Source organism: Micromys minutus (assembly GCF_963924665.1).
Source record: "Micromys minutus genome assembly, chromosome: 13".
Classification (NCBI taxonomy): Eukaryota; Metazoa; Chordata; class Mammalia; order Rodentia; family Muridae; genus Micromys; species Micromys minutus.
In genome coordinates, this window is record NC_137982.1 from 8,012,466 (window position 1) to 8,038,062 (window position 25,597).

General features: G+C 51.1%; 1 protein-coding gene across 2 annotated transcripts; it reads right to left on the minus strand.

Moving 5' to 3' along the window:
• Positions 1-6,944: 6,944 nt before the first annotated feature.
• On the minus strand, positions 6,945-23,793 carry FAM78A (family with sequence similarity 78 member A). 2 transcript variants are annotated; one of them, XM_080927283.1, is made up of 3 exons: positions 23,248-23,793; positions 21,633-22,657; positions 6,945-9,714 (listed from the first exon to the last, which is right to left on the minus strand). In XM_080927283.1, the coding sequence occupies exons 2-3, from the start codon at positions 21,953-21,955 to the stop codon at positions 9,186-9,188; spliced, it is 852 nt and encodes a 283-aa protein (XP_080783409.1). In that variant the 5' UTR covers positions 21,956-22,657; positions 23,248-23,793; the 3' UTR covers positions 6,945-9,185. The 2 variants fall into 2 exon arrangements, with proteins under 2 accessions (XP_080783409.1, XP_080783410.1); XM_080927284.1 differs by lacking the exon at positions 23,248-23,793 and having other exon boundaries at positions 21,633-22,672.
• Between the last annotated feature and the right edge of the window lie 1,804 nt (positions 23,794-25,597).

Below are 25,597 nucleotides of genomic sequence, written 5' to 3' on the forward strand. Positions count from 1 at the left end.
GTGTGGCTTGGTGGAGTGTTTGCCTAGAATACAACGATCTGGGTTCAGTCCCCAACATAAACCAGGCATAAGTGCATGCCTGTGATCCCAGCACCCTAGCGAAGCAGCTAAGATCGTCAGTCACATGGAGAATTTAAGGCCAGCCTGAACAATTAGAGATACACCCCCCTCCCCACCCCAAAAAAAGAAACAAAAACAAAAAAAAAAAAGAAAGAAAGAAAGAAAAAAAGAAAAGAAAAGAAAATGAAGCAGACCAAAAGAGTCCAGAGCTCAATTTAAGACCATTATGGGAGTACAAAAAGACCTATTATATAACATGGTAAGTTTCACAGCATCTAGCATCTGACCAGAAATTATCCAGTGTGCAAAGCAGCAGAGAAGCACATTCTCTAAGGAGAAAAACAGAAAGACCACTGTTAACAGCTAAAACTGAATGTGACGGAAAGGTACTGTCAAGATTTTCCTGCAGGCCCTACATGACCATAACGACCCCCACAGAGCTCCTCCACGGTCAGTGTGACAGAGTTGTAGCATGATGCAGAGGGTGACAGCCAGGTCTGTGCAGCAGCAGAGCAGAGGGCAGGGTCACCAGACCCTCTCTTGAGGTAGACGTTTGGTTGAACATGGAGCTCCAGTGATGTCGTCAGAAGGTCCTACCCATGCTGGGGTGTGACTTTACAGTGTCGATACTTGGAAACTACCCACACTCCTACAAATAAATGCAGTACTTTCATTGGGTCACCAAGCTGGGCATGAACAGCCTAGTTTCTTTTAGTCTGCTGTTCTTTTATCTGGGGTGAATAGATATTTGTTCTTTTCTCTCCAGAAAAATGAATGTAACAAAGAGGCCAGAGGAAAGATAAACATGCTATCTGGACTGGTGAGATGGCTTAGCAGAGAAGGGTGCTTTCTGCCAAACCTCACGACCTGAGTTCAATCCCCGGGATCTATGTGGTATAAGGAAAGGACCAACTCTACAGGCTGTCTTTTGACCTACACATGCACACACGCATACATGCACATACTACACAAGGGTTTGGGAATTACAAAAACAATCTAGTTGAACTTCTAGAGATGGAAACTACAATCTCTGAGATGAGAATATCCTGGGAAGAATTAACAAAAGAGGGAAAGATCAGGGATCATGAAGACCTTGCTGTCAATCTGAGAACAGGGAGACGTCCCCACCCCAGGTCTGTTGCTATTACTGTACAGAGGCGTGTGGCTACAGTCAGTCGTTGTAAGGAGAGCTGAGTCACTGCCCCCAGAGCAGGCTAGACGGCCACCCAGAGATAGTCCCCTCACAGGGACCTTGCTTTGGCGTGCTCTGTTGTCCATTTTGAAGAATGTTCTAAATGATAACAACAGCAACCCAAAATGAAGTCCATATAAAAAGACAGCAATGTTCTGTGGGCTGGTGTGTGTAACAAGAATCCTGAAAAGGAAGAGGGCAGGAAGCCTGATGGTATGTACTCCCATAAGAAAAAATGTATATTGTCTACAAAAGCAAAAGCCAGCCACAGCTTCCACAGCTCCCAATCTACGATGCAAATAGATCTAAAAGGATAGAAACCATTAGTATGCCAACGTAAACATTCTCAAAAGGCTGGAGTGCCCAAACTTACATCAGGTGTGGTAGAGGCAGAGGCAGGCTGAGCTCTGTGTATTAAGGCCAGCCTGGTCTCCACAGTGCAGGCCAGCCAGGCCTTTGTAAATGGCCATTAGATAAGATACTGGCACACACTTCTGTGTGAGTGTCTACAGGTAAGAAGGCTATCTTGGGGGAGTGGCAAGTGGGTGGGGAGTCGGTAGCACCAGATTATGGTCAGATAGCTGTGGTGGCTGCTGTACACATAGTAACTTTATAGTACCAGAGCACATATTTTCAAAGAGTTGGAAGAAAGGATTCTGAATATTTCTACCAGAAATAAATGGTCTATGTTGGAGGGTGTGTGTTCCACCTGAGTTAAACATGTCATGGACCCATGTGTAGAAACTCTATATGGTCCCTGTGACAGTTAACAGGGAACACCAATGTGACAGGGTTCTAGAACCACCTCAGAGATCTTCCTCAAGCATGCCTGTGACCAGTTTATCTTGATTAGGTTAATGGAAGCTGGGAAACCCACTTTTCTCTAGGCTCCAATCCTGGGCTGCATAAAAAAGGGGGAACAGAGCAAGCAGAGCAGCCACATTCATGGCTCTGCTTCCTGGCTGCGGATGGACCCCTGTAGGCAGTCACCCCTCACTCTGCCACCCTGCCTTCCTGCCGGGATAGGCTGTGAGCTCACTGTGAACCAATCAACCTTTTCTTAACTGACTGCAGGGTATATTATCACAGCAACAGAAAAAGCAACTAAGACAAGCACCCCATCAGGACAGATTACTATGTTCGTGTTTCTATGTGCCTGCTAAGATTTTCTACATTCCAGAAGGAAGCTGGGGAGGGACAGCTCCAGGGGTAAAAGGCAGGGGTTTGCCTTGCAAACATGCTGACCTGAGTTTGTCTCCAGCACCCATGTAAAGACCCAGGTGTAATGTGCTGGTTTTAGTCCAGTGCTGAGGACACAGAACAGGTGAATCCTTGAGGCTCCAAGGCCAGGCAACAAAGCTGTCCTGGGTCCCAGGGAAAGACAGACACTGTCTCAAAATCAAGATGATCTGTTTTCAAAGAACACACACACACACACACACACACACACACACACACTGGAGAGTTGGTGCCGTGATTAAGAGCTCTTATTCTTTCAGATGGTCAAGGTTTGATTCCCAGCTCCACGTGGTAGCTTACAACCATATGTAACTAGTTCTTTCTTTCGTGCACCAGGAACACACGTAGTACACAGACATACATGCAAACACACACATATAAAATAAAAATTTTAAATATATAAAAAAACATGAGCAAATGCAGTAATTGTGGCATTGGTTGTCTGACAGGAATGTTCACAGGCAGGATTAGGCATTTCTGGGTTCCCTGGTCATAGGACCCATCTAGTCTACCATTCTCACAGTCACAGCTCCTGTGGGATCCCAGTACCCCACCCTGCTTCACCGCCACAAGGCAAGGACTCAGAGGACAGGCAGGGCTGCAAAGGGTAAAGGCCAAACCCAGGTGCCTGCCTGCCTCACCTTCACAGGAAGTGGCAGATTGTTTACAGGAAATCTCTCAGCGTCATACTTACCGACATCCAAAGTCCTGGTTAACCACATGGTCTGGAGAGCTGCTAGGCTAAGGCACCATGCTACCCGGCTGAGAAGCTGTACCCCACTGCAGAGTTCCTCATTGCTCAGAGACACTGAGTCCCCAGTGGAACCCTTTCTCAACTCTGACAACCAGATTATGGCCAGTGTCCCATTCTCAGGGAACACCCTGTTATGCCCTACAGGGTCTCCATTTCCTTACCACATTTTGATGATGAGCCATATCTGGATTAAAAGAATTTCGGACACCCAAGCTTAGAGCAGTAAACATGTACCCCCAAAGGATCATAAAAGACTTCAAAGGTACAATAAGTCCACGTCACCATGGTACCCAGAAAGATGCTTTCCCTCCTCTTAGCCTCCTGCCTGTCTATACACAGAAATAGCCTCATCCTGGATAAATACAGCATCTCTGGTCTCTAGATAAAATCTTTGGTTTCCAGGACAGATGCTCTGAGCAAGGGCCCTGTTTATCACGAAGCTGGCCTGGCACGGCCCAGCCTGGTGGGGAAGGCAGACAAGGTATGTGTGTCTCCTGTCTGAGGAGACCAGACTAGTAAGGTCAGCTCACTAGACTTCACTCAGCAGGACAAGTGGCAGCCAGGAATAGTCCTGGACATCTAGATGCTCACTCCAGAGAGCTACCCTCCACCAATCTAGTTTAAAATGTCACCTGATAAAATACCAACCAAAGCCAGGACTGGGTGGAGATAATCCTGTCTCTGCATTCCCAGCCATCATGTCTAGAGGAGTGGAAAAGGCTGTGCACACAGACAGCAAATCCGCTGGCTTTTGGCAAGACTCAGAGTGATCAGAAATTTCTCTGGACACAGCCAAGAAGCAGTGTTCATTCATGCACACACCCACTCCTTGTGGGGACAGTAGTACACACCTAACATCTCAACACTCAGAACTGAGGCTGGGGATTACTGTCACTTCAAGGCCAGTCTGGGGTACAGTGTGAGACTCGGTCTCAAGGGACAGAAGTTTCCAGTACTAGAAGGGCCATGAATGTTACATTAAGCTTCATCCCCTCCACGACAGGCTGAGTGAAGGGGCAGGAGAGAGACCGACAAAGCAACAGGAAGGCAAGGGCAGGTCCCTGGCCTTCTGAAGCTTCCTAGTCTAGTGACCTTCAGCAGGCCTTAGGTCACTTCCCAGGGCCAGTTTCTTTCTCTGAGAATGGGGAAGAAAAGCTCTTGTGAGCCGTAGGCAGGAAAGGGTCCTGGAACCATGAAGGGCTGTGGTTCTGGTGTGTGTGCGTTCGTATACGTGTGTGTACAGAGGTCAATCTCAGGTGTGGTTCCTTAGGAGACATTCACCCTGATTTTTGTTTTCTTACATGGATTGTAGTTCCGCGTGGTAAGCACATCACCAACAGTCTCTGTGAAGTCCTTCAGGGGGCAGTTTAGGGGTGGTATATGTGCTGTGCCTGTCGCCACTTCCAGTACCTGGACCTCAACCAGATGGGAGCCAGTGTTTGTAGAGGACCCAGGGGACACAGAGGATGGCCAGGAGGTACAAAGCCATAAAAAGCATTCCAGCATCTAGAAATGTCTGCAAGCCAGAGAGCTAACAGCCCCTGTAGCCCCCAGCAAGTCTCTACCCGGGACCCAGCTGCACTTCCTTTGTAGCTGATTTTACAGTGAGTTTCTGGCTTTTCTGGGACAGATCAGGGCAGAGGCTCCGCAAAGGGACAGCTGTCACAGCAGCAGGCAAGCCGAGGGCCACTGTGCACCTGCTACCTGGAAGCATTTTCAGCAGTGGCTTGCCCATTCCTGACACTTGGCTCCAGGCCTGGAGGCCCTGGAGGGGACTCTGCCCCTGCTTTTGTGGACTTGGTATCTCTCTCCCTCAGCCTAGTGTGAACTCCTGGATTTAACTTGCCATAGAGCAGGCGGAGGGCCTTCACTGAGCCATCAGATGTCACTCGGAAGCCACTTGACTTTTGCACATTCCACTCCCCAAACGCAGATGACATATCCTACTGTGGCGCAGCTGAATGCTGTCCCAGTGATGGCTTCCTGAGCTCCTGGGTTCTGGTTTGTGTGATCTGACTAGACTACTTTTTTGGGAACACACACACACACACACACACACACAGAGAGAGAGAGAGAGAGAGAGAGAGAGAGAGAGAGAGAGAGAGAGAGAGAGAACAACAATAAAAACCCACCATGGTACTTTCTACCCTTGCTTGCCCGCTCAGTCCACATCAAAAACCAACCGGACACAGGCACCTCCCAAGAACCTTCAGGGTGGAGAGTACTAGAGAAGCCCATGACACAACTTTCTGCCTGTGTCTCAGCCTCTAGCCAGGGAGGCAGTGTTGGTATTGTAAGGTAAAATACCCAGAGAAGCCTTGTGGGAGGCCTGAGTAAGTGAACTGAGGACTTCCTGCCCCTCACAGCCCTAAAGTGAGGCCACACCCACTCTGGGGAAGCCTCCAGCCCTCAGGAGACACTAGTCCTTCTTCAAAGTCAGCTTTTCTAAGGGCCATACATAACTAAGTACACAGACTTCTGGAAAGTGAGGTGAGGAGAAAGGTCTTTTCTGCCTGAAGACCCTGAATGGAAGCCATGCTGCAAGCTAAGGGCTTCCTTACTAAAAACAACTATTTGGCACCAAATGTCTACCTACAGCTTTCTGCTCTGACTGAATGTGTAGTGTCAGAGGCTGGCTCAGGCCAAGAGTCAAATTTTGGCTCTACCTCTTGTAAGACAAGAGGTCTGCCAGTTCTCAGCCCCCCTTTCACGACCTGCTTTCTTGTCCATAAGATGGAGAAACCCCCGTGGACCATCATAGTGCAGTCACTCTAGACTCTAATTTATTCATCCACATTGGCCAGCAGGCAGTGCCCAAGAGCCCATTTTTAAAAAGGCCTGGGTTTTATCCAAGTCCACACAAATGACCTTGCAGCAGAAGCTCGTGATTAGGTCAGAGTCTCTCTATCAACACTGGGTCCCCCAACTTTCCACACAAATGTTCCAATGAGGAGGTGGTTTCTTCTTGGCATACCAGACCCACTTGGCCTCCTCATTAGCTAGTAAGGGACAGGAGCATAGTCATGTGCCGGACTTGTCCTGTGTCTCTGCATAGGGAGATTCACTAGCAGACATTTCCAGTCCAATTAGGGATATAGAGTGATACGTGTGTGTGTGTGTGTGTGTGTGTGTGTGTGTGTGTGTGTGTGTGTGTGTATGTGTGTGTTTAAGCTGGGGTTAGTCAGCTGAGTGTCTACTGCACAAAGAGAAGGACTAGAATGAATTCCCCAGACCCAGGTAAAGCCAGACACAGTTGTGTAAGCCAGAACCCCAGGTTCATTAAGAGACTCTCCCTCAAAAAATAAAATAGAGAGCCCTGGAAGACATTGGCCTCTGGTCTCTACAAATCTATGGAGTGCACACACACACACACACACACACAAAAGCTGTCATTAAGTCTACTGTCTTTCTGGGACACCAGTCAGGAATACTTCTATAATCCCAGCGCCAGTCCCAACAGAGAAATAGCAGGTGTCCGGGCTGACAGGCCAGAGTCCCTGTCTTTAGGCACTTAGCACAGCAACCACACAACGTCTTTCCAAATGCACTCAGCCTGGCCAGCCACAGTGAGCCTGTGACCCCACATCACCACCACCAGAGCCGAGGGTGCTTTAAAATTAATTTTATTTCTCTTTAAATCTTTGATTTTAATCTTTAAAAAAAAAAACAAACAAGTTCATTTGACATTGTCTTCAAGAGTCTTGCGCCTGCTGGTAAGTGCACACATGGGTTCGTGTTCACAGTACCGTCCCTGACCAAGGACGGCTGGTGCTTATTGCTAGGAAGAGTGAGTGTCCATGCCTGGGTGGGCACAGGTGTGAAGGACAGCAGAAAAGCCTGGGGTCTGTCAACATGAGGCAACCCGAGAGAAGCTGGGTGTTCTCGCGCTGACCCACACAGCCTCTCTGGGGTTCTCCCTAGCCCTGTCCTCTACCAGGCAGGAGGGTAGAGAGGAAAGGGAAGCCGGGTAGGCAAAGCCAGGCATGCAGTGGGGAAGGAGCTCAAGAAATGTGGGTTTGGGGGTCCCCATGTCCTGAGCAGTTCAGGCCACCTCTATGGTGATTCCTAATCCCTAGCCGCACAAAACCCGTAGAGACCACCCAATCCAGGACAAGGACTCGCCTCCCAACCCTCACTAGGGCCTGTCTCTTTTCTTCAGGGACATCCTGAACATGGAGGAGGCCTTTCCAGCCAACAGCCAGCTCATGGCTCTCCCAGCTCAGATAACAACCTCTACCTAGGGAAAGGGAAGGCTCGAGGGGGGTCCAGCCCTGAAGAGTGGCTCTCCAGCAACTGTGCCATTAGAGTGCTCTGCTCGGTGTACTCCAGGTGACTGCAGCCCCCAACTCTAGTGGCTGAGAATGACCAGACATTAAGTGCCCTGGAAGGACAAGCGTCTGAATGTAGAATCAGAGCTGGGATCTAGCTGTACCCTCTCATGCTGTCTCCAAGGGTCCCCCACAAATGGCTCAGCAGCAGCAAAAACATTATTTTTCTTGTATAACGGTTTTCTGTGCTTATTATTGGTTCGAATCCAGTGATGCAGGTATCAGCACGCTTAAAGGAGTGTCCCTCAAGCAGCACAAAGCAGACATTCCTAGAAACCTTGGCGTCACTCAAGGCCAAGTTCTTGGGCTCCAGAAGGTAGACCTCAAGACTACCATGTGTCAAGCCAGTTTCACAATGGCCTGATACCTCCCAAGCCTGGGAGACTCTCTTCAGTCCTGGGCTTGGGTCTCCTTCTCCAGACAAGAGACAGTGAATCAGCTGACTGCTCCCCAGACCTCCACACACCTCCCCAGGAGCACCTAGGATGGGGAGGGGAGGGGTCCAAGCACCCTCCAGCTGGTGCTCAGAGCCTATCTACAGTCTGCCCCAGATAGTCTGGAAGCTGCTTCCCCTGAGAATGAGCCCTGTCATGATGGCTTCTTTACAGTGTGCTAGCATATGAGCATCCCTGGGTGCTAGAACCCCAGATTCAAGTGTGACAGTGATGGCCAGGAGGAAAGGGCATGCTTTCTTTACCTTAGGACAGCTGGGACTGTCCAGACTCAGTGGCGATGCCCCCACCCCAACCCTGCCAGGCATTTGGGACCAAGATAAAACGGAAGAGAAAAAGCCACATTCCTAGGGGTGGGTTCTGGAGATAGCAAAAGTGAAAAGGTTACCTAGCCCCAACCTAACACTTTGGGAACTCTCCGTTTCTTCTTCCAGAATACCTTCACCAGGCAAGTTAAGGCTACTGAGGAGAGAGAGGTCATGGATCTATACCCTGCTCAGCTCACACCCTTGGTGGGCACTGGGGAGGGGGTCACTGGGGTAGAGTAGGAACTCTAGGCAGAGTCTGTGGTTTTGATTCTGCTCAGGAGACAGAATAAAACAGCTGGTTTTACACCTGAGAGCCCACTCTCGCCCCTCCCCCAGACACCCAGGAAGAGGGGCGGGGCTCAGGCGGGAAAGAGGGCAAGTCCTATAGGGCAGAGATCCGTGACCTTTCTGTTTCTTTCTCTCCTTTAAATTCAGCTTAAGGCAAAAGTTTGGCAAAGCAAGTCTACATAAGGCCGCATGGCAGAGGACAGGCAGAGGGGGGGCAGGAAGGGCAGGCTGGGTCCCCTGACAATCAGCCGCCTCCCCTGCCCCTGAATCCACAAAGAGGAGGGGAAAATAAAAAAGCTGTGTTTCAGAGAATCGGCTGCAATGAACACTGAGGGGAGGGGAGGAGCCCTGGGGTTGGGGTGTACACCTGTTGTCCTAGTGGCCCCCCTCCCTTCGGGGAAGCACATGGAAGAACCAGGAGGCCAGCGGGTATTAGCACAGTGAGATCCGCCCCGGGAGAAGGTAGAATGGTTGTATTTTTCTGAATGACCGGACAGGGCATCTGGGTTTCCGTCTGAGCAGTAATATCGTTACGTTGAGTCTCACCAGGAGGCAGCCTGGCTGTTACCGGTGCTTGGGTGGGATCACCACCAGCGGTTGCCCATACTTGGGCCTCCACATGAGAACCTGAGCATCGTTGGCATTGGGCTTGACCAGGGCGCTGGGCGGGATGGGCTCATTCTTGCTTAGGATTTTAGGCTGGTCCTGGGCAATGGGCTCCCGCAGCCTGGCACGCTGGCCCAGGGGCCGGTTGGGATTCACCTCAATGCTGAGCTGCATGCGCCAGTGCAGGGTCTGCAGGATGATCATATCATTGGTGGAGGTGTTGGTGGCCACCAGCCACGTGGTAAAGCTCTGGTCCCGGTAGATGTTGGTCAGTTTGGCCACGTTGCTCTCGCTGACGGGCACGGCCCACGTGACGCTGGGGTAAAAGTTATCGTTCATGCTGATAATGAACTTGGAGTCTCTCTTGGTGGGCCCCACAATTGTGCAGGTCTCTGTGGTGTTGCCGTACCAGGGGTAGTTTACCCCATCAGAGTCACTGATGGCTTCAATCTTGCCTTCCTGGAGATCAGGAAGCTCCCAGCTAGACCTAGGGGGCAAAGAAGGCCAGGTGAGATGCCCAGTCACCAGAAAAGCTCTGCATTCTCATAGTGAGGTCAGGTACTGGGCTGAGCAGACAATAGACAAGACATCCAATACCAGGTAGGAAGAGTCTAGTCACATTCCGCTTCAGTAACCCAAGTGTTGGGCTGGAGAGATGGCCCAGTGGTTCACCTACTGCTCTTACAGAAGACCCAGTTCAGTTCCCACACCAGCAGCTCACAAACACCATTAACTCCAACCCCAGGAGATCTGGTGCTCTCTTCTGGCCTATGTGAGAACTTGCACACACAGACACACGCACACATACATACAGACACAGACACACAGACACACACACACACACACACACACACACACACGTTAATATTTTGGAGAGCTGGAGAGATGGCTCAGTGGTTAAGAGCACTGCTAATCTTCTAGAGGTCCTGAGTTCAAACCCAAGCCCCTACATGGTAGTTTACAACCATCATGGGATTTGATTCCCTCTTCTTGTAATATAGACACAGGCAAAGCACTCATATACATAAAATATATACATAATTTTAAGAATATGTATATATAATATTTTTTTAAAGACTCAAACTATTCTCAGAGTACCATCCCAGGCCAGACCACTCCAGAAGGCCAGCACCTTCCATGAGAGCCACAGTCATTAAACTGCTAGATGAGATGTCCGCTGGGACTTGGAGAAGCCCTATTTGTCTCTTGTGACAGGATCTTGTCACTGAGTCTACAGGAATGACAAACACTGGCAAAGCTGGGTCTTCACAGACACCACTGGAATAACCATATGAAGCCACACAGTTCTATGATCTTAGCGTGGAGGCCTCATAGAGGCTAGGGGCTCTACTGGTCACACGGCCTTGGAATACAGCCTGAGGTGCGGCTCCGTAGAACTTCCTCCTGCCACATCTGTCCCTCCTGGGTGTGTCAGACTGAGCGTGTCAGGTAGAAGGGATACACTCTAGCTGCTGGGCCCGTGGTGGGTAACAAGCTCAGACATGGAATTCCCACAGGCCTGAGTCCCAGCTCCCTTTGTGGCACGAGAACCTAGACAAGGTCCTCCCCACACCAGGTCCCTCGGAACCATCAAACTTGCCCCAGGGGGACAGAAGGGGCTGCACAAGAACTTGCCAATCCAAGGCACATGCACAACGAAGGCCTGCAGCAGAGACTGCCAGGGTTGGTACAGAAACTCAAGAGAGGACCCATTAGTCCAGCTAAGTTACTACAGGGACAGAGATAAAGTTCCCAAGCACCTGTGGCCATTGGAACACACTTTCCAGGCTTCAGGGTCCCTCAGATGGCAGACCTAGGGACTATCACCCAGAAGGACCCCAGGTGGAATGAGGCAGCACCTGCTCAGATGTGGCCAAGGAGTGGACTCTATTGCCCATGAACCCAACTGACCCACCCAATTTCCGGTCAGGCCTAATAACACAGCACTAAGACACATCTGCTGCCCTGCCTCTTTCCCTTCATATCTGTTCATCCCCACAACTCGACAGGAGCCCACATCACACTCCTTTTAAAAGAGCATTCCTAGCCAGGCATCTGATTGTAATCCCAGCCCCTGTGAGACAGAAGCAGGAAGATAAGGAGTTCAAAGGCATCCTCAGCTACATGGCAAGTTGCAGGCTAGCCTGGGCTCCATGAGGCTTCTCTTAAAAATAAGGAAAGTGCTTTTCTGTCTGTGGCGAGGATAACTAAGGGAGAGGGCCACTGAGTCCAGCGGCTGAATAGACAAGGAAAACTCAGTATCTACACACAATGGGGGAGCCTTGAAAGGAAAGGAAATCCGGAAGCACACCACAGCATGGAGAAACCCAGGGGCACTGCGCTAACTGATAGAAGCCACCACAGAAAGGTAATTTCTGCCAGACAACACATACATGTGGTGCCCAGTTCTGAGTTCTGAGACAAAGTGGCACTAGGGCTGCCACTGGGCAGAAAGGAGGATGCTGACTAACGGGAAGGAGTTTCTGTTAGTGACAGCAAATGGTTCCAGGGAGGGATGGTGTGGTGCTTTCGAGTGTACCAAAGGCCACTGAACTGTGTGTGCACCCCAAACCTGAGGCACCCAGTCTGACTGATGGAGTGTCAGCACCACTGCAGCCACAGGAGGATGGGCAGGGGCAGGATTAAATGCTGGTGCTTGTGTGGTGTGTGTACATGTATGTGTGGGGCAGCACATGTGTGCAGCTACATGTATGTGCACATCTGTGAGAGGCCCGGGTTCTCTCCATGTTAGTCTGGCTGGCTTTGGGAATTTCCTGTCTCTGTCTCCCACAAACTAGAATTACAAGCAGGCCCTCACACCCAGCCAGCTTTTACTTGCACCCTTGGGATCTAAACTCTGGTACCCATGCCTGGGGGGTGGAACGGTTTTATTCCTTTTGGCACTCGGGTTGTAGTGGGGAAGGTTTTAGGAGATCTCATTTTGGTCTGAAGAGATGGCTCAGTGGTTAAGAGCACTGATTGCTTCACTAGAGGTCCTGAGTTCAGTTCCCGGCAGCCACATGGTGGCTCACAACCATCTGTAATGAGATCTGATGCCCTCTTCTGGTGTGTCTGAAGACAGCTACAGTGTACTCATACATAAAACAAATCTTTAAAAAGAAAAAAAAACCTCATTTTTATCCCAATCACCCCAGTAGCCCAGGCTGGTCTTAAACTTGAGGGAGATCCTCCTGCCTCAGCCGCCATCAAGAGCTACCAAGCCCAGTAGAAAGCCATTCGAGAACAAGAGCCTGCCAGATGGCTCATCGGTTAAAACCACTTACCACAAAACCAAAAGCAGAGTCGCATCACTGAGACCCACATAGAAAAAAAGAGAGAAGCTATTTCTAAAACTGACCCCGATCTCTCGGTCTGATGTCACCGTGTCTCAGTCTGTGAGGACCATATGCCCTGTCCCTCAAAAAATATATAAGCTTAAAAGAGAGAACAGACTTATCAAACAAACAAACAAACAAAAAACCAAAAAAACAAAACAAAACAAAACAAAAAAAACACTCACAGCCCCTTTGAACTTCCAAATTACTGCAGGCCCAGGTCTTAGTGTTACCTTGCTCTGTGACCCTACACCTGAATGACCAAGCCCTGCCAGTCACAGACAGGTGACAAGTCTTCATGAGCTGGTGACGTTTCTCAGAAGCAAAGCAGAGCCAACTGCATTGTACTGCAGTGGATCATCAAGGGAGCCTGCAGGTTTCTAGCTGGGGAAGATGGGAAGGCCCAGGGGGCTGGTCAGGGATATAGGGTGAGAATCGCAAAGCAACATGGGATGGAAACTGAGACCCAGCCATTAACTGTCTGACAGTCACTGTACTCTGAATCTCTCTCATCAGCATCCACACTAATGGCGTCCATGCCCACCCCAGGGTTTCCTCGAGAGACAATGTACTAATACATACTACCTGCCACATCTGTAGTAACAAAATTGGGGAGAGCCTTTTTTTAAAAAGGCCTTAGGATTCGGAGCCTGGTGGCCCACACCTTTAAGCCCAGTACTTAGGAGGCAGAGGCAGGAGAATCTTGGTGAGTTTGAAGGCAGCAAGTTGCAGGATGGCCAGGACTATACAGAGAAAGCCTGTCCCGAAAAACCATATCCATTAAGTAAGCACCCTTACGATCTAGAGGTCAAAAAGCAGGCCACACAATAAAATAAGAAAGACAGGGTCTCAAGTACATCAAGATGGCTCCGAACTCTCTATGGAACTGAAGCTGGCCTTGAACTCTTTTTTGTTTTGTCTTGTATTGAAGTTTTGTTTTTCTAGACAGGGTTTCTCAGTATAGCCCTGGCTGTCCTGGAACTTGCTCTATTAGACCAAGCTGGCCCCTCAAACTCAGAGCTCTGCCTCCCAAGTGCTGGCCTTTCATACTGTACACACTCCCACATGTGACAAGGTCACCAACCATAAGGCGGCCTCTGTAGGGTTGCACTTGCTCTGGAAGGGCAAACTCAGACCTCAGCCTTGACACTCAGCCTTCTTGACCTGTGTGTGATGAGACACCTGAGTCCTGAAGTCCGGGCTCTCGGAAGGCAGAGGCAAGAGGACTAAGAGTTCAGGGTCAGAAAGCTTGAGGCTGGCTTGACTTAATGAAAACAGAACAAAATAAAACCCAAGCCACCCAGACCTTGAGACCTTGTGGAGAAACACGGGATATTGTGACACTGAGAACATGAATGTGATGCCAGCTACAGGGACCTGCTCGGCCACGGCTGTGCAGATGTACACAAGTCACCTGCTTCCCAGGCCACCTGCAGTGCTTCTGTCCTTGTCCTCTGGGGTGTGAGATGTCAGAGTAGCTGACAAGCTCAGACTTGAACCTGGACCTCAGCATGCTTTCAGAGCCCCTAGCGCCACGTCTGAGATGGTATCCCTAGATCCTCTAGACACCCCTAATCCTGCAGCGAATGACCTGGTCACCAACACACCATGTCTGCAGAAGATCTGCCTCAGAGCCAAGAAAGGGAGGACCAGAGCTGTGCCCTGGGCACTCAGTACCACCGACTCCAGCTCCCTGGCAGAGAATCGACTGCCCTGTATGGACTCCCAGGTTTTAACCTGCTCTCTCAGAAGTCCCTACGGTCTTTTTAAAACACAAATTTGGTCTCATTACTCTGATCCTATTAAGCTTGTCTTGGCAGTCAAGGCCAAAAGACCAAGCATTCACTTGTGCATAAAGCTGCGGCCCAACTAAATCTCAGTTCCCCACCTAGGCCCTACCCCTCCCACCCCAGGGCCCTTTTAGTGTCTTCCTGCTTCTGCTCTGATGGGGGAAGGGGGCAGCTGCTAAACTCTGGCCATAACCCCAGGCAAACTACTCTAGGTCTTTACACAAGCCAGGTGCCCTTGGCCAGTGCTCAGTACCATTAGGACATTGTAACTGTCTCCTGGCACATACTCCAGGGCAATTAAAAAACTGTTTGTGGCCAGTCTTTCCCCAGACGAACCACAAAGGCCAAGGGGACAGAGCCACACCTGCCTTGAACCTTCCTGCATATTTCCACACTCATCACAGTTCTTGACCTAGACTTGGGCCTCATTAAGCTTGTAGCCTGGCTCCCGGGGCCCTCAGCAGCTTGCTGGGTCACTGACTCCCCAGATTCACCTTGCATATCTGGTGAACTCTGGGGAGTCACCATTTAGGACCCATTGACACCAAAACACAAAGCTATCCCTCACACGCTCATGTATGCCCAGACACATCTACAAATGTACACAAGTATGCATGCAAATTCACACATGTCTACACATGTCATGCCTGTACACATGCAGACACATATAAGCACACATATGTACAAATGCATGTGCGCACAGACTTACGTGAATATACATCTGTGTGCTTACAAAAAAAATGTGCACACACAGAGAGGGGGGCTCTGATCAGTATGTGTGACTGAGAGTAAAGGGGGTTTAGAAAGACTTGCAGTTGAGACTGGAGGTGGTCAAAAAGGGCCGCAGAAGAGGGTCACCCTAATTCAAAGACCTCAGACAAGTCAGCAGCCAAAAGCCAACTCCTTTAAGGTCTTGGGGACATAAACAACTTGCCACCCCCATAGCTCTGAACTAAACTAATAGTAATAACCTTCCCTATTTATCCAGAAAAATAAATGCCCTATCAAAGGTTCTAGACTTTTCTCACATATGCCGAATAGCAGCTGTCAGTGGGGGCCTGGCTTTATCCTCAGCACATGCAGCCCACACAGGTCCTCAGGCCTCATTTCTCTCCTGTTCATTCTCAGGCTCCTGAACTCTGATCACAACTCCTCAATGCTGGGTTCTACACCCAGGGAACAGAGGTCGATCCGATCACAGGGCCAAGTACTCCAAGCTCCAAGCAGTAGAGATTTCCTTCATTTTGCTCTTGTCTGAGTGTCTCCTCTATTTTCTTTTCATTTAGTGTTTTCTTTTAAAATTATTCACTTAAAAAACACAACTGGAGAACCCGGCGGTAGTGGCACAAACCTTTGATCCCAGTACTCGGGAGGCAAAGGCAGGCAATCTCTGAGTTCAAGGCTAGCCTGGTCTACAGAGTGAGTTCTAGGACCATCAGAATTTTGAATGTGCGCGCGCGCACACACACACACACACACACACACACACACTCACACATACAAATTGTCTCAGGGGAGGGTGGGGAAGCAGCTGGAGCCAGCCAGGCACGGTAGCTCACATCTTTAATCTCTGAACTCAGGAGCCAGAGGCAGGAGGATCTCTATAGCAAGTTCCAGGTTATATAGTAAGACATAGTGTGAAAAAAATACTAATTGTTAAGCAAATAAATAAATCATCTCCAAGGCACACTTCTTCAAGGGCAGGCTGGCCACACTAGGGACACAAAGCTTTCTGCGTGCATTAAATATCTTGCTTTTAATGAGAAATTTGGGAGCTTCAAGATGGCTGAGTGGGTAAAAGCACTGGTTATTCATTCAGGCCCGATGACCTGAGTTCAATATACGGAACCTGCCAAAAGGTGGAAGGACCAAAGCCACTACTTAAAATGTGTCCTAACTTCCACACACATGTGGTAGCATGCACCATGCACACATGCACTGCGAATACACACACACAATAACAATAGATCATACTTTAATTAATTTAAAATGGAATTTAGCTTTGAGCCTACATGATGTCACCACCACCCATCACCACCACCCCCATGATACATGGCATTCTAAGAACACGTTTGAGGCAGAGACTGAGGCTCTGGACTGGATCTGCCCAGTACTTATGGCTGTTCTGCCAACCCTGGTCCTACGCTCGCCTAGACAGCTTGGGAAGTAAAGGATTAGCTCACCTGCTCGCCAACTGAACAGCTGAGCAGCCTGGTAAAGTTGTACAATGTTATAGGAAGTGATGTTCAGAGGCTCCTTAAGATGCCTCAAAACTGAGCCCTTCATAACTTATCACCAGCTCCTTCATGGCACCCAGCCCCTGCCCACAGCTCAGACAAGGAATGTATGCTATCTCTTCCCACAGGCCTACTTCTAGAGCCTTCCTCTAGCCCATCCCTCCTCCAGACTCCAATCCCAGCCCTGGCCTGACCCATGGAGGAGTGACTCAGACCACTGTCTGCTTCAAATAGCTTCAAGGCCTATACTAACCATTGGAACTGCCCAGCCCACTGCCCTCAGAGGTTACTGAATAAACGATTCTTCCTTCAAAGTTTTTATTAGTTTCTAGTAATAAAAGATGTTCTCTCTTTAAAGAGAACAAAACAAGACATTAGAAAATTAATAAAGTAGACGGTTGTGGCACACTCCTTTAATTTCAACACTCAGGAGGCAGAGACAGAGGGATCTCTGAATTTGAGGCCAGCCTGGTCTACAGAGAGAATTTTAGGATAGCCAGGGATACATGGAGAAACCCTGCCTTGAAAAAAAATTAATAAAGTAAAAGCCAAGTTATCTCCTCTGCCCTCGTGGAGGTAACTCAGGACAATACTCTTCAGTAAACATCCTTCCAGACGTTTCTGCTTGTACACACAGTATGTCTTCCCATGTTTAGCATTTTCTTCACCATAAACCTTCTCTATCAGATTCTTCCATGCCTTGTTAGCTTTTGTGGTGCTGGGGATGGAACCCAAGGCCTCTGCCACCAAGCAGGACCCTAGGCTCATCTTCCAATGTGACACTCTTGTTCCCATGGAAACCTGGTTGTTTGCAACAGCACACAGTAGACAGATCTTAATTCTCTTTCCCAGTTGCAAGATGCCTGGTTTCTCTACAACCCCCTGGTCCTACCGCAGTCCTGGAAGATTTGGCTTCTTTCTACATATGTATGAATTTTACTTGCTTCTTAAGTTACCTGTGATGTCTCTAGAAGCCAGGTCCAGACTAGGGTACAGCATTCTGGAAGTCAGACCCCAAAATCACATGCCCTGAACAGAAGGGTGCAGAGACAGCTGGGCTCACTGGATAATGGACAGCGGATAGCAGTGGCTTTGACTCTACTCCGGAAACAACAGGCCCTTTCTCATTCACACCAGGTCTGGTCTGCAGCAGAGGCCCTAGTATTCCCTAAACATTTCCCCATAACCCTGTCTGCAGCACCCCCAGGTCACTGGCTCCCCACTCTCCAAAGGCAGCTTCAAGCTGAAGCCATCACTTAGATAGTCCAAGGGGAGTTCCCCCAGCCTGGGCCACCCCCACCACTTCCCTCCCACCCTGAAGCTGGGAAGCAAGGACTTCCCTCCCCCCTCACCCCCCCACCCCCGCCCTGGCCTCCGCCATTGCCCAGCAGATGGGGGAAGCCGCCTGCCTTCCGCTCCAAGACAGGAAGTATAGTCTTCAATTGTTCTGTGAGGCCTCAGGGCCTGGCTCCGGGAAGAGGCCAGCAGGGACATTCCTCTTGGGGGCCATCCCCCAGATCTCAGGTGCTAAACAAACATCTTTGGGCAAGTGGCTTTGGGAATTAGTCTGCATTCCTATCCTCGAATTGGGGCCTCTGAGGTCCTGGGATGCACCCCAGAGACAGCAGGGAGAAAGACAACCAGAGTTCCAGTGTTTTCGGACAAGTCTATCCAAGCTGTGACAGCACATGAGTGGGTCAGGAAAACGCACAAGGCCTCAGGGACCAAGGCTGTCCTGCTATGGAAAGGCACCCAGAGAGAACACAGGGTGTAGCATTATTTGGCCACACAGTATGGAACAACAACCCAATACTGATACCCAGGATTCGTAATCATGGTATCTGGGGAGATGGAGCACAGGGCGGTTCGGGGTGCTGGCTTTGTGTCAAGTACTCTACCTTGCTTCATTCCCTGAAGCCAAGTAGGCAGAGAGGTGGGAGTACCCCCTTTTCACAGATGGGAACTACAAGGGCTGAAATGTTCTCCTCCGGTCCCCTCCGCATCATCACAAGCTGCACTGCACCTAACCTTGGCCTTGGCCTTGGGCCAAGTTCCCAGAGAGCTCCAAAGAAGAACAAACTCGGGAGAACTTGCACCGTGTCTCCCACACAGGCAAGAAACTGTAACTTGTCACTTAGAAAGCTCTATCCCAGCTGACAGGTGGCAGTTGAGGAATTGCGGGGGACAGCTGAGGAGGCAGGTGTCTCCGACAGTTTGGAGGGGGGAGTTGGCATTGAAAGTACTGTGGGTTGGTCCCAACACCATATAGAATGCTCTCCTGCGGGCACAATCCACTATCTTCCAGTACACCCTTGCACAGTTGGGCTGTGACTGAAGTGGTGACATTTAGAATTCAGTATTACGTCACAAATAATTTCAAGTCCAGAATGCCGCCCAACGAAGTCCTCCTCGCTTAGGGATTAATTTCAAGCAAGGATAATGTGCGGGGGGATATTCTGGATTTCAGCTAAGTAGTCAGAATTAATATTTTTGGTATAAGCCCATTTGTAAAGAATAACAAACCTTAATCCAGCCTAGGCCACCTGGCTGTCCCCTCCTCAGGTCACTGATGCCTGGGGCCTAGAGTTCATTTTGGAGACCCAAACAATCGGAGTTGAGTCTCAGTAATTTCACATCCCTCCTAGGGGACATTTGTGGTGGTTACAAGTTGGGGGAGGTAAAGCCAAGCATGCTCCGAATGCTACACCCCGAACCACCAATAAGAAGTATCTGCCAGGGCACAGGTGCTCACTTACTCACTTGGACTTACAGAGTTCATATAGGAAGGTGCAATTTTTATTTTGTTTTGGGAGCCAGGGTCTCGTGATGAAACCCCGGCTGACTTACTCACTAGGTAGGCCAGGCTGGCCTTCAAGTCAGAGATCTGCCTGCTTCTGCCTGCAGAGTGCTGGGGTTAGAGGTCTGTGCCATCATGCCTAACCTGCAAGGTTCTTTCAACAACCCCATCTAAATGTTTCTGTCCGTGGCCAGAAGGGAGCTATGAAGGGCAGAGTCTAGGCTTCCTGCAAAAGCCCAGTGTCTCTGTGGGAAGGGAAGTGCAGTGGATCACAGGGACAGTACTACTCAGCAAGTCCACGCTTCAGACCGCATTTCCTCCAAAGGATTAATCGCCTGCCCCTGTTCCCCAAATGCAGCTGGCCCAGCCTGACCTGGGACTTCAGAGCCAGGGTACCCTAAAACAATGAGCAGAGAGTCAGGCACTGACAGGAAACAAAGAAAATGACCTTGGCCAGTTACCCATCTCTACGTGATGCCATTTTCAGTTTTAAAAGTTAAGAGTTTAGGACCCAAGCTGAGGAGAAAACACATCGCTAGGAGTAGCTGGCTGTCTTTTCGAAGTCAGTGGTTTCAGGACAGAATGTCAGCTTCATCGCTTACTTCCGGCTGATAGGCTTAAAACTGAAATCACATCAAGGTTGACAGCCACCTGGTTGCAGGCCTCACATGAACTCGGTCTAGTGCTGGATGAGGGGGCAAAGGTTGCCTGAGTAACTCCCTCAATAAACTATGCTGAAGGAACTTTGATTAGCCCCAGTTTGCAGATGAGTCAACTGAGGCTCACGCCGAGTGGCTAAGACACTTGCCTAGGGTCACGCCTGGGAGAGAGTCTAAGACGCACAAGGTTCATCTAACTGGGTAATAGAGTGAAGTCACTCCAAGCTCCCCTGGGGGCAGCTAAAAGACATCAGGTTCACCCTAAGGAAAGCCTGAGTTTCTCAACTGATACTTTGCAAATCCAGGAAGAGATGTGAGAAGAATCTGACCAAAGGCTGCCTGTGAAGGACCTCCCTGAATAACTGAGTCTTGCCACCCATCTTGGGATGGCTGTGTATCTGCAGGCTTAAAAGAGGAAGGGCTCAAAGGCAGGGATGGGACTGCTGAGAGCCCAGTTGACCCTGTGTACCCCAACGGGTGACAACCTACATTTAAGCCTTATCCCATCTTCCTCTTTTCCTGAACAGCTTAAAAAATGGAGAACGCACATCTGTTGACTTATGTCCAGTATCTCTCAGCCCTATGGACATTCTTCAAACATAAGCTCCAACTCTCCAGGAGACCCCTCTCTCCCCCACTTGTAAAGCTGAGAAGTGAGGTCACACATAGAGTGCACACCAAAGGCTACAAGACAGTGTCCATGAGCCACCACCGGGGTCAAGCCAGGGACTGTGTGTACCTGTGTGCTCCCTACACCTCCACCAAACACTGGGTCTCAGCAGCTGCTTTTACCACTGTCCCAATGAGCATGATTCCCACATGGGGGGATAGCCTTCTTTCTGCCCAGAGAGCATGCAAAACAAGACCCAGGGGCTCCAGGGTCCTGTGGAGATCTATCTCATTCTAGGAGACCAAACCACAGAGATGAAACCAGTGTATTCCTCTAGCCGCTCCTAGTCAGGGCCCCATTAGAGACAAACTGGATGCTGACCCTTGACCTCTATTGGGAGACAAAGCTGCACACTGCAAAGCAAACTGGGTTTCCAAAGTCCCTTTCAAACACACACTGCCACCAGCCACCACCACTGACAATGGCAAAACTGGCCTTTGCATCTTTTCTGTGCATCTGAGCATCCCCCCCCACACACACACACACATAACACACCCTAGACACATAAGTTCAAGCCACACAGCAAAGTCCTATGCAAAGAAGTCTGGAAACTACTTTGGAGGCTTCCAACCACTCCTGTCTGCCTCATGGGTTCATGGAGGCCTGAGCCTAGGAGGAGAGAGGTGACTTCTCTAGTGACCCCAGATGGCTTTAATACTTGCTTTAACAAAGGGTCACACACAAAACACACAAGATGTTTTCTCAGCATCTTGCCAAGGACAGAACAACCCCGAACACCAGGGACAATGGCAGGGCAGGTCTAGCTGAGCTAGGACCCTAATCAACAAGTAAAGGCTCCCTAGAACTGCTTGACCCAAGAAGGCTTGGAGACAGTTCCACCGCTGCCCAAAGAGCCCTGTGTCCCAGCAGCCCTGCTCCAGCCTCCAAGCCCCCAGCCTGTCTCCAGGAATACTCACATGCCCTGCTCCCCGTACTGGTTGTAAAACTCCATATGGCTGCACGCCTGAATCCAGCCAACGATCCAGGTCTCCTTCTTGGGGATGGGCGGCATGACCACTTGGGCTGAAGCCCGGAAGTGGGGTGTCCGGTAGCGTAGTACCACGCTGGAGGACTCGTCGATGCTAGTGGGGATGGGGTCGATGGAGGCCTTCACGTCAATCACGGTAATCCCTTCCCGGAAGACTCTGGCTTTGCCTCCGATGCTCTGAATACAGCCCATGGCACACAGGACCGCTCTAATCTCCAGGGAAGGCCAGCAGTCCCAAAAATAACAGGGCATTGAAAGGATGGAGGTTGCAGGACCCAGTGCAGAGCGCGCAATCTGATCTCAAAACTCAAAAGCGAGATCCATAGGCTAGAGAACTTCGGGAGTGGAAGGGGTTTGCATAGCACTACCGGGCCTTGTTATAAATACGGATTCTGTTGCATCTCAAGAGCCCTGGGCTCCTTCTTCTAGCAGTGGGCAAAAGCCACCGATATTCTTTGGGTTTAAAAAAAGAAAAGTTTGGAGTTTAATGGATAAGCATGTTGTTCTGACATCCAGCGCTGCGTCCTCACACTTGGGGATGGCAGCTCGGACACTGTCCCTGAAGTCTTCGGAGGAAGCAGACGGGCTCTAGCAGGCACATAAATAAGGAAGACTCGGTCCCCGCGCGGTCGCACCACCCTCGCTGCAGAACGCCGACTTCCTGCCCTTCTGCCTTCCGCACCGGCTCCCTGGGACACACGCGCCCGCCCGGAGGGCCCCAATCAATTGCAGCGCGAGCTCCCGTTCAAGCGTCAGAGGTCCGGCGTTCTGTGAGGCCGGCACCCACCCGCGATTCCAAGAGGCGCGCTCCGGGCTAGGTGCTTGCCGGGTCCCCTCCGGCGCCCACTCGCGCGCTCTTCTGCCACAGTCGCTGTAGCCGCTGACTGCTGCACGGGGCTCTGGGGCTGCGCTCGGGTGTCTGCCGCCGCCTGCTTCGCCTCGGCCGCCGAGGACCTGCAGAGAGGTGGAAGGCACAGGGCGTCAAAGTTAAGCCGAACTTTACTGCGGGGGACTCGAGGGCGCGGCGATGCGTGTGCGCCGGGCGCCGGCTGCGGAGCTGACGGCGCAGCTCTGGGCGGTCTCCCCGGAGGTGGCGCCCCCCTCCGCCCGCCCCGTCAGTGGCGGCCGCACGACTGCGCGCACCAGCGAATAATCGCCTCCCGTGACATCTTCGCTGACACCCGTCCAGCCCGGGGGCGGGGTGAAGGGTCGGCCAGACTACTACCGCAGTGGGTCACTAGGACCTCGCGGCTTGGGTGCTGCGCTTCAGCACCGCGCCATCAGCGTGGAACGCCCCTTTTTGTTCGGGTGTCTAGGTCCCAGGGGCCGCAGTGCCATCCCCATACCGGTCCGTTATGGCATGCTGCCCTTCGCTGGCAGAGGCGGCTCCACTCCAAGAGGGCGTGTTGCCCCCGTCCCGCCCCCTGCCTCCGTTTCCCCTAACCTATCTTGAGCCGCAGCAGAGCCCAGCGCGTCCGGGGCGCGCGCCTCCGCCAAGGAACTTTACCAATCAGGTTCCCACCCAGGGGGCGTCGAAAACTCACCTGCCCCTAGGGCCGCTCCAGGTGCCTGGGTCACCGCCCTCCGGTCTCCCCTAATCTCTCTGACCGTACGTTCTCGAGGCGCCCCCTCCCCTGGGCAATGTCCCCTGGCTCTTGTCTACTAGGGTCCGGGGATGGCGTGGGCGCCTCGGATCCCCAAGCCCCTCCTGGCTCCAGGCTGCTGTGGGGATGGCCGGGGGCGGAGGGCTGAGGCTAGGGGCTCTCTTGCCCCCAACCCGAGCGCCTCCTTATTTTATGATCATTATGAGCTTGCTGTCACCGCTCTGCCCCGCCACCGCGCCGCAGCCGCCTGGCGCGCCCCGCGCCGCCTCGCTCTGCTGCAGCATCGGAAAGGCAACCAGGTCAAACTTTGCAGAAACTCGGCCCCTGCGCCGGCCTGGCCCCTGTGTTCGTCTGCAGCCGGGCGACAACGCGCACCGGCGCACGCAGCACCAGCGCTCGCCCGTGTGCCCCGCGGGATGCAGGTCCGCAGGCGGCGGCAGCCAGCAGGCGGGCAGGCACCGCCTCCTCCTCCAGCCCGCCGGGCTCTCCACCCTAGCACCGTGCACCCTCCCCCCTGGTTATCCCTCTTTCCCCTGTATCTGCAGCTGCTGGGGGAGTTGAGCCTCTTCTTGCATAAACGACATTTCCTTTTTTCCTAACCCTAGGAATTCTGGGTAGTGTAGTTCTGTGTCTTTCTCGGGTCCTGGGGTTGGGGGTGTTCCTATTGCCCTTTGACTTCTGGATGCCAGCAGCTCTCCAGTTCAGGGGACTTGGGGCACTGACCTGGGAATTCTAACTGCCGGGGTTGGTGGTTGAGTGGAAAGTGTGGAGGTTTTGGGAGGCTCCAAGACTTGGGAAGGTTTGGAGGGTGGGAAAAGTTGGTGTCCCCCAACCCCGTGTTGATCGTTTGTATCTACAGTATGGTGTATCTACAGTATGGTCAGAGGGTTGTCAGATGGTTGGTCCCAAGTGTCAGAAGTTTATATTCATCAGACATTGGGTTGAAAAGCTCTTTATGTATATGTCTCACAGGAAAAAACACCCAGAGAGGAAGACCGAAAAGGCCCGCCCAAAAGGCCCGCCCACGACCCCAACCATCTAGTGGTCTCAACTGAGGTTCAAAGTTGTAGGAGAGCCCGAACCTAAGTAGCCTCAGGCCTTAGATCCACCCCTAGATCCACCCCTGCCGTGCCTTTACCTTCTAGATAAAAGGACAGTTTGTGACATCAGCAAACCTGCCAGTCACGCTAAGGGCACGCCCCACCACAGCCTCTTAACTCTGACTTTCAGGGCTGTGGGAAGCAGGCTCAGGGCAGCAGGTATCTATCTGCAGTCGGTCCCAAAGCTGGAATCCACTGAGCGCCTGAGAGGGCAGAAGCTGGAGAGGACACTTCTGAAACTTTGGGAGGGTCTCTCTGTGAGGAATCCATGTCACACCAGCTTGGCCACAGCAGAAAATGGCCAGTTAAGGTGGCTGCTGCCTTTCCCCAGTCCGAATTCTCAGCCTGACCACTGTCACTGTCCCATGGTCCTAGATAGTGGGGCAATGTCCCTTTCCCAACCAACTTTCAAGTAACTAGTATATCCGGACCTGACTGATGCCACAGTGATATATCGTCCTCTAAGAACATCATATAAAGTTTGCAGTCTTCCCTGGCCTGGGAAAACACAGTGGCCTCCTCAGGTTCCACACTACATTCTATTCTTCTGGGAACCCCTGCGACCTGCAACAACACCTGCCACTAGATAAATACTGTGCTACTCCATGCATACAGAAGGAAGCCATTAAATCTAGTGATGTCCAACTCATTTTCCATCACCTCAAATGCCTGGAACCTGTTAGAGCCCAGTGGCCAAAGTGCTTCTGTGAAAACTCAAATGATCTCTCAAAAACAAGACACAAAGTTCCAGGCTGCTCCCGGTGCCTATGTGTAGCCCTGTATTTCTTAGGGAAAAGATGCCACGGGCTACACTGCCCAGTCACACGGGGGAGCTCCCAGGGGTGGTTTCTTGAGGAGGGGTTCCCCTGAAGCTCACTGGGAGTAATAGTACTTTCATGAGCTTGCCATGATGACAGAGAGCTACAGAGCCAGTTATTGGTGTGAAACACCAACAGCATCTTTATTATCACTCTGATCTGGGGAAGTGGACCAGAGAAAACCAGAGACCGTGAGTGAAATTTGGGTCCACAGGTAGACCTGTGCAGAATGCAACCTCCCTTCGCTGGCTCCCCATAACATCATCCCCTGTAAAGGACTTCACCTTGACCTGCAGGGGTTGGCTTAGGGTCAGGAGCTGCCAAGCTACATCTGAGGTAGCTCCTGCAGGGGCAGCCAGAACAGAGGGTTTG

What these genes read in the sequence shown, in the direction of transcription:
- FAM78A (XM_080927283.1), bottom strand. Translation starts at nt 21,955, where the DNA reads ATGCCCTGTTATTTTTGGGACTGCTGGCCTTCCCTGGAGATTAGAGCG. An exon ending in CAGTACGGGGAGCAGGGCAT is followed by an intron (nt 9,715 to 21,632) that starts GTGAGTATTCCT and finishes TTTGCCCCCTAG; the next exon opens with GTCTAGCTGGGAGCTTCCTG.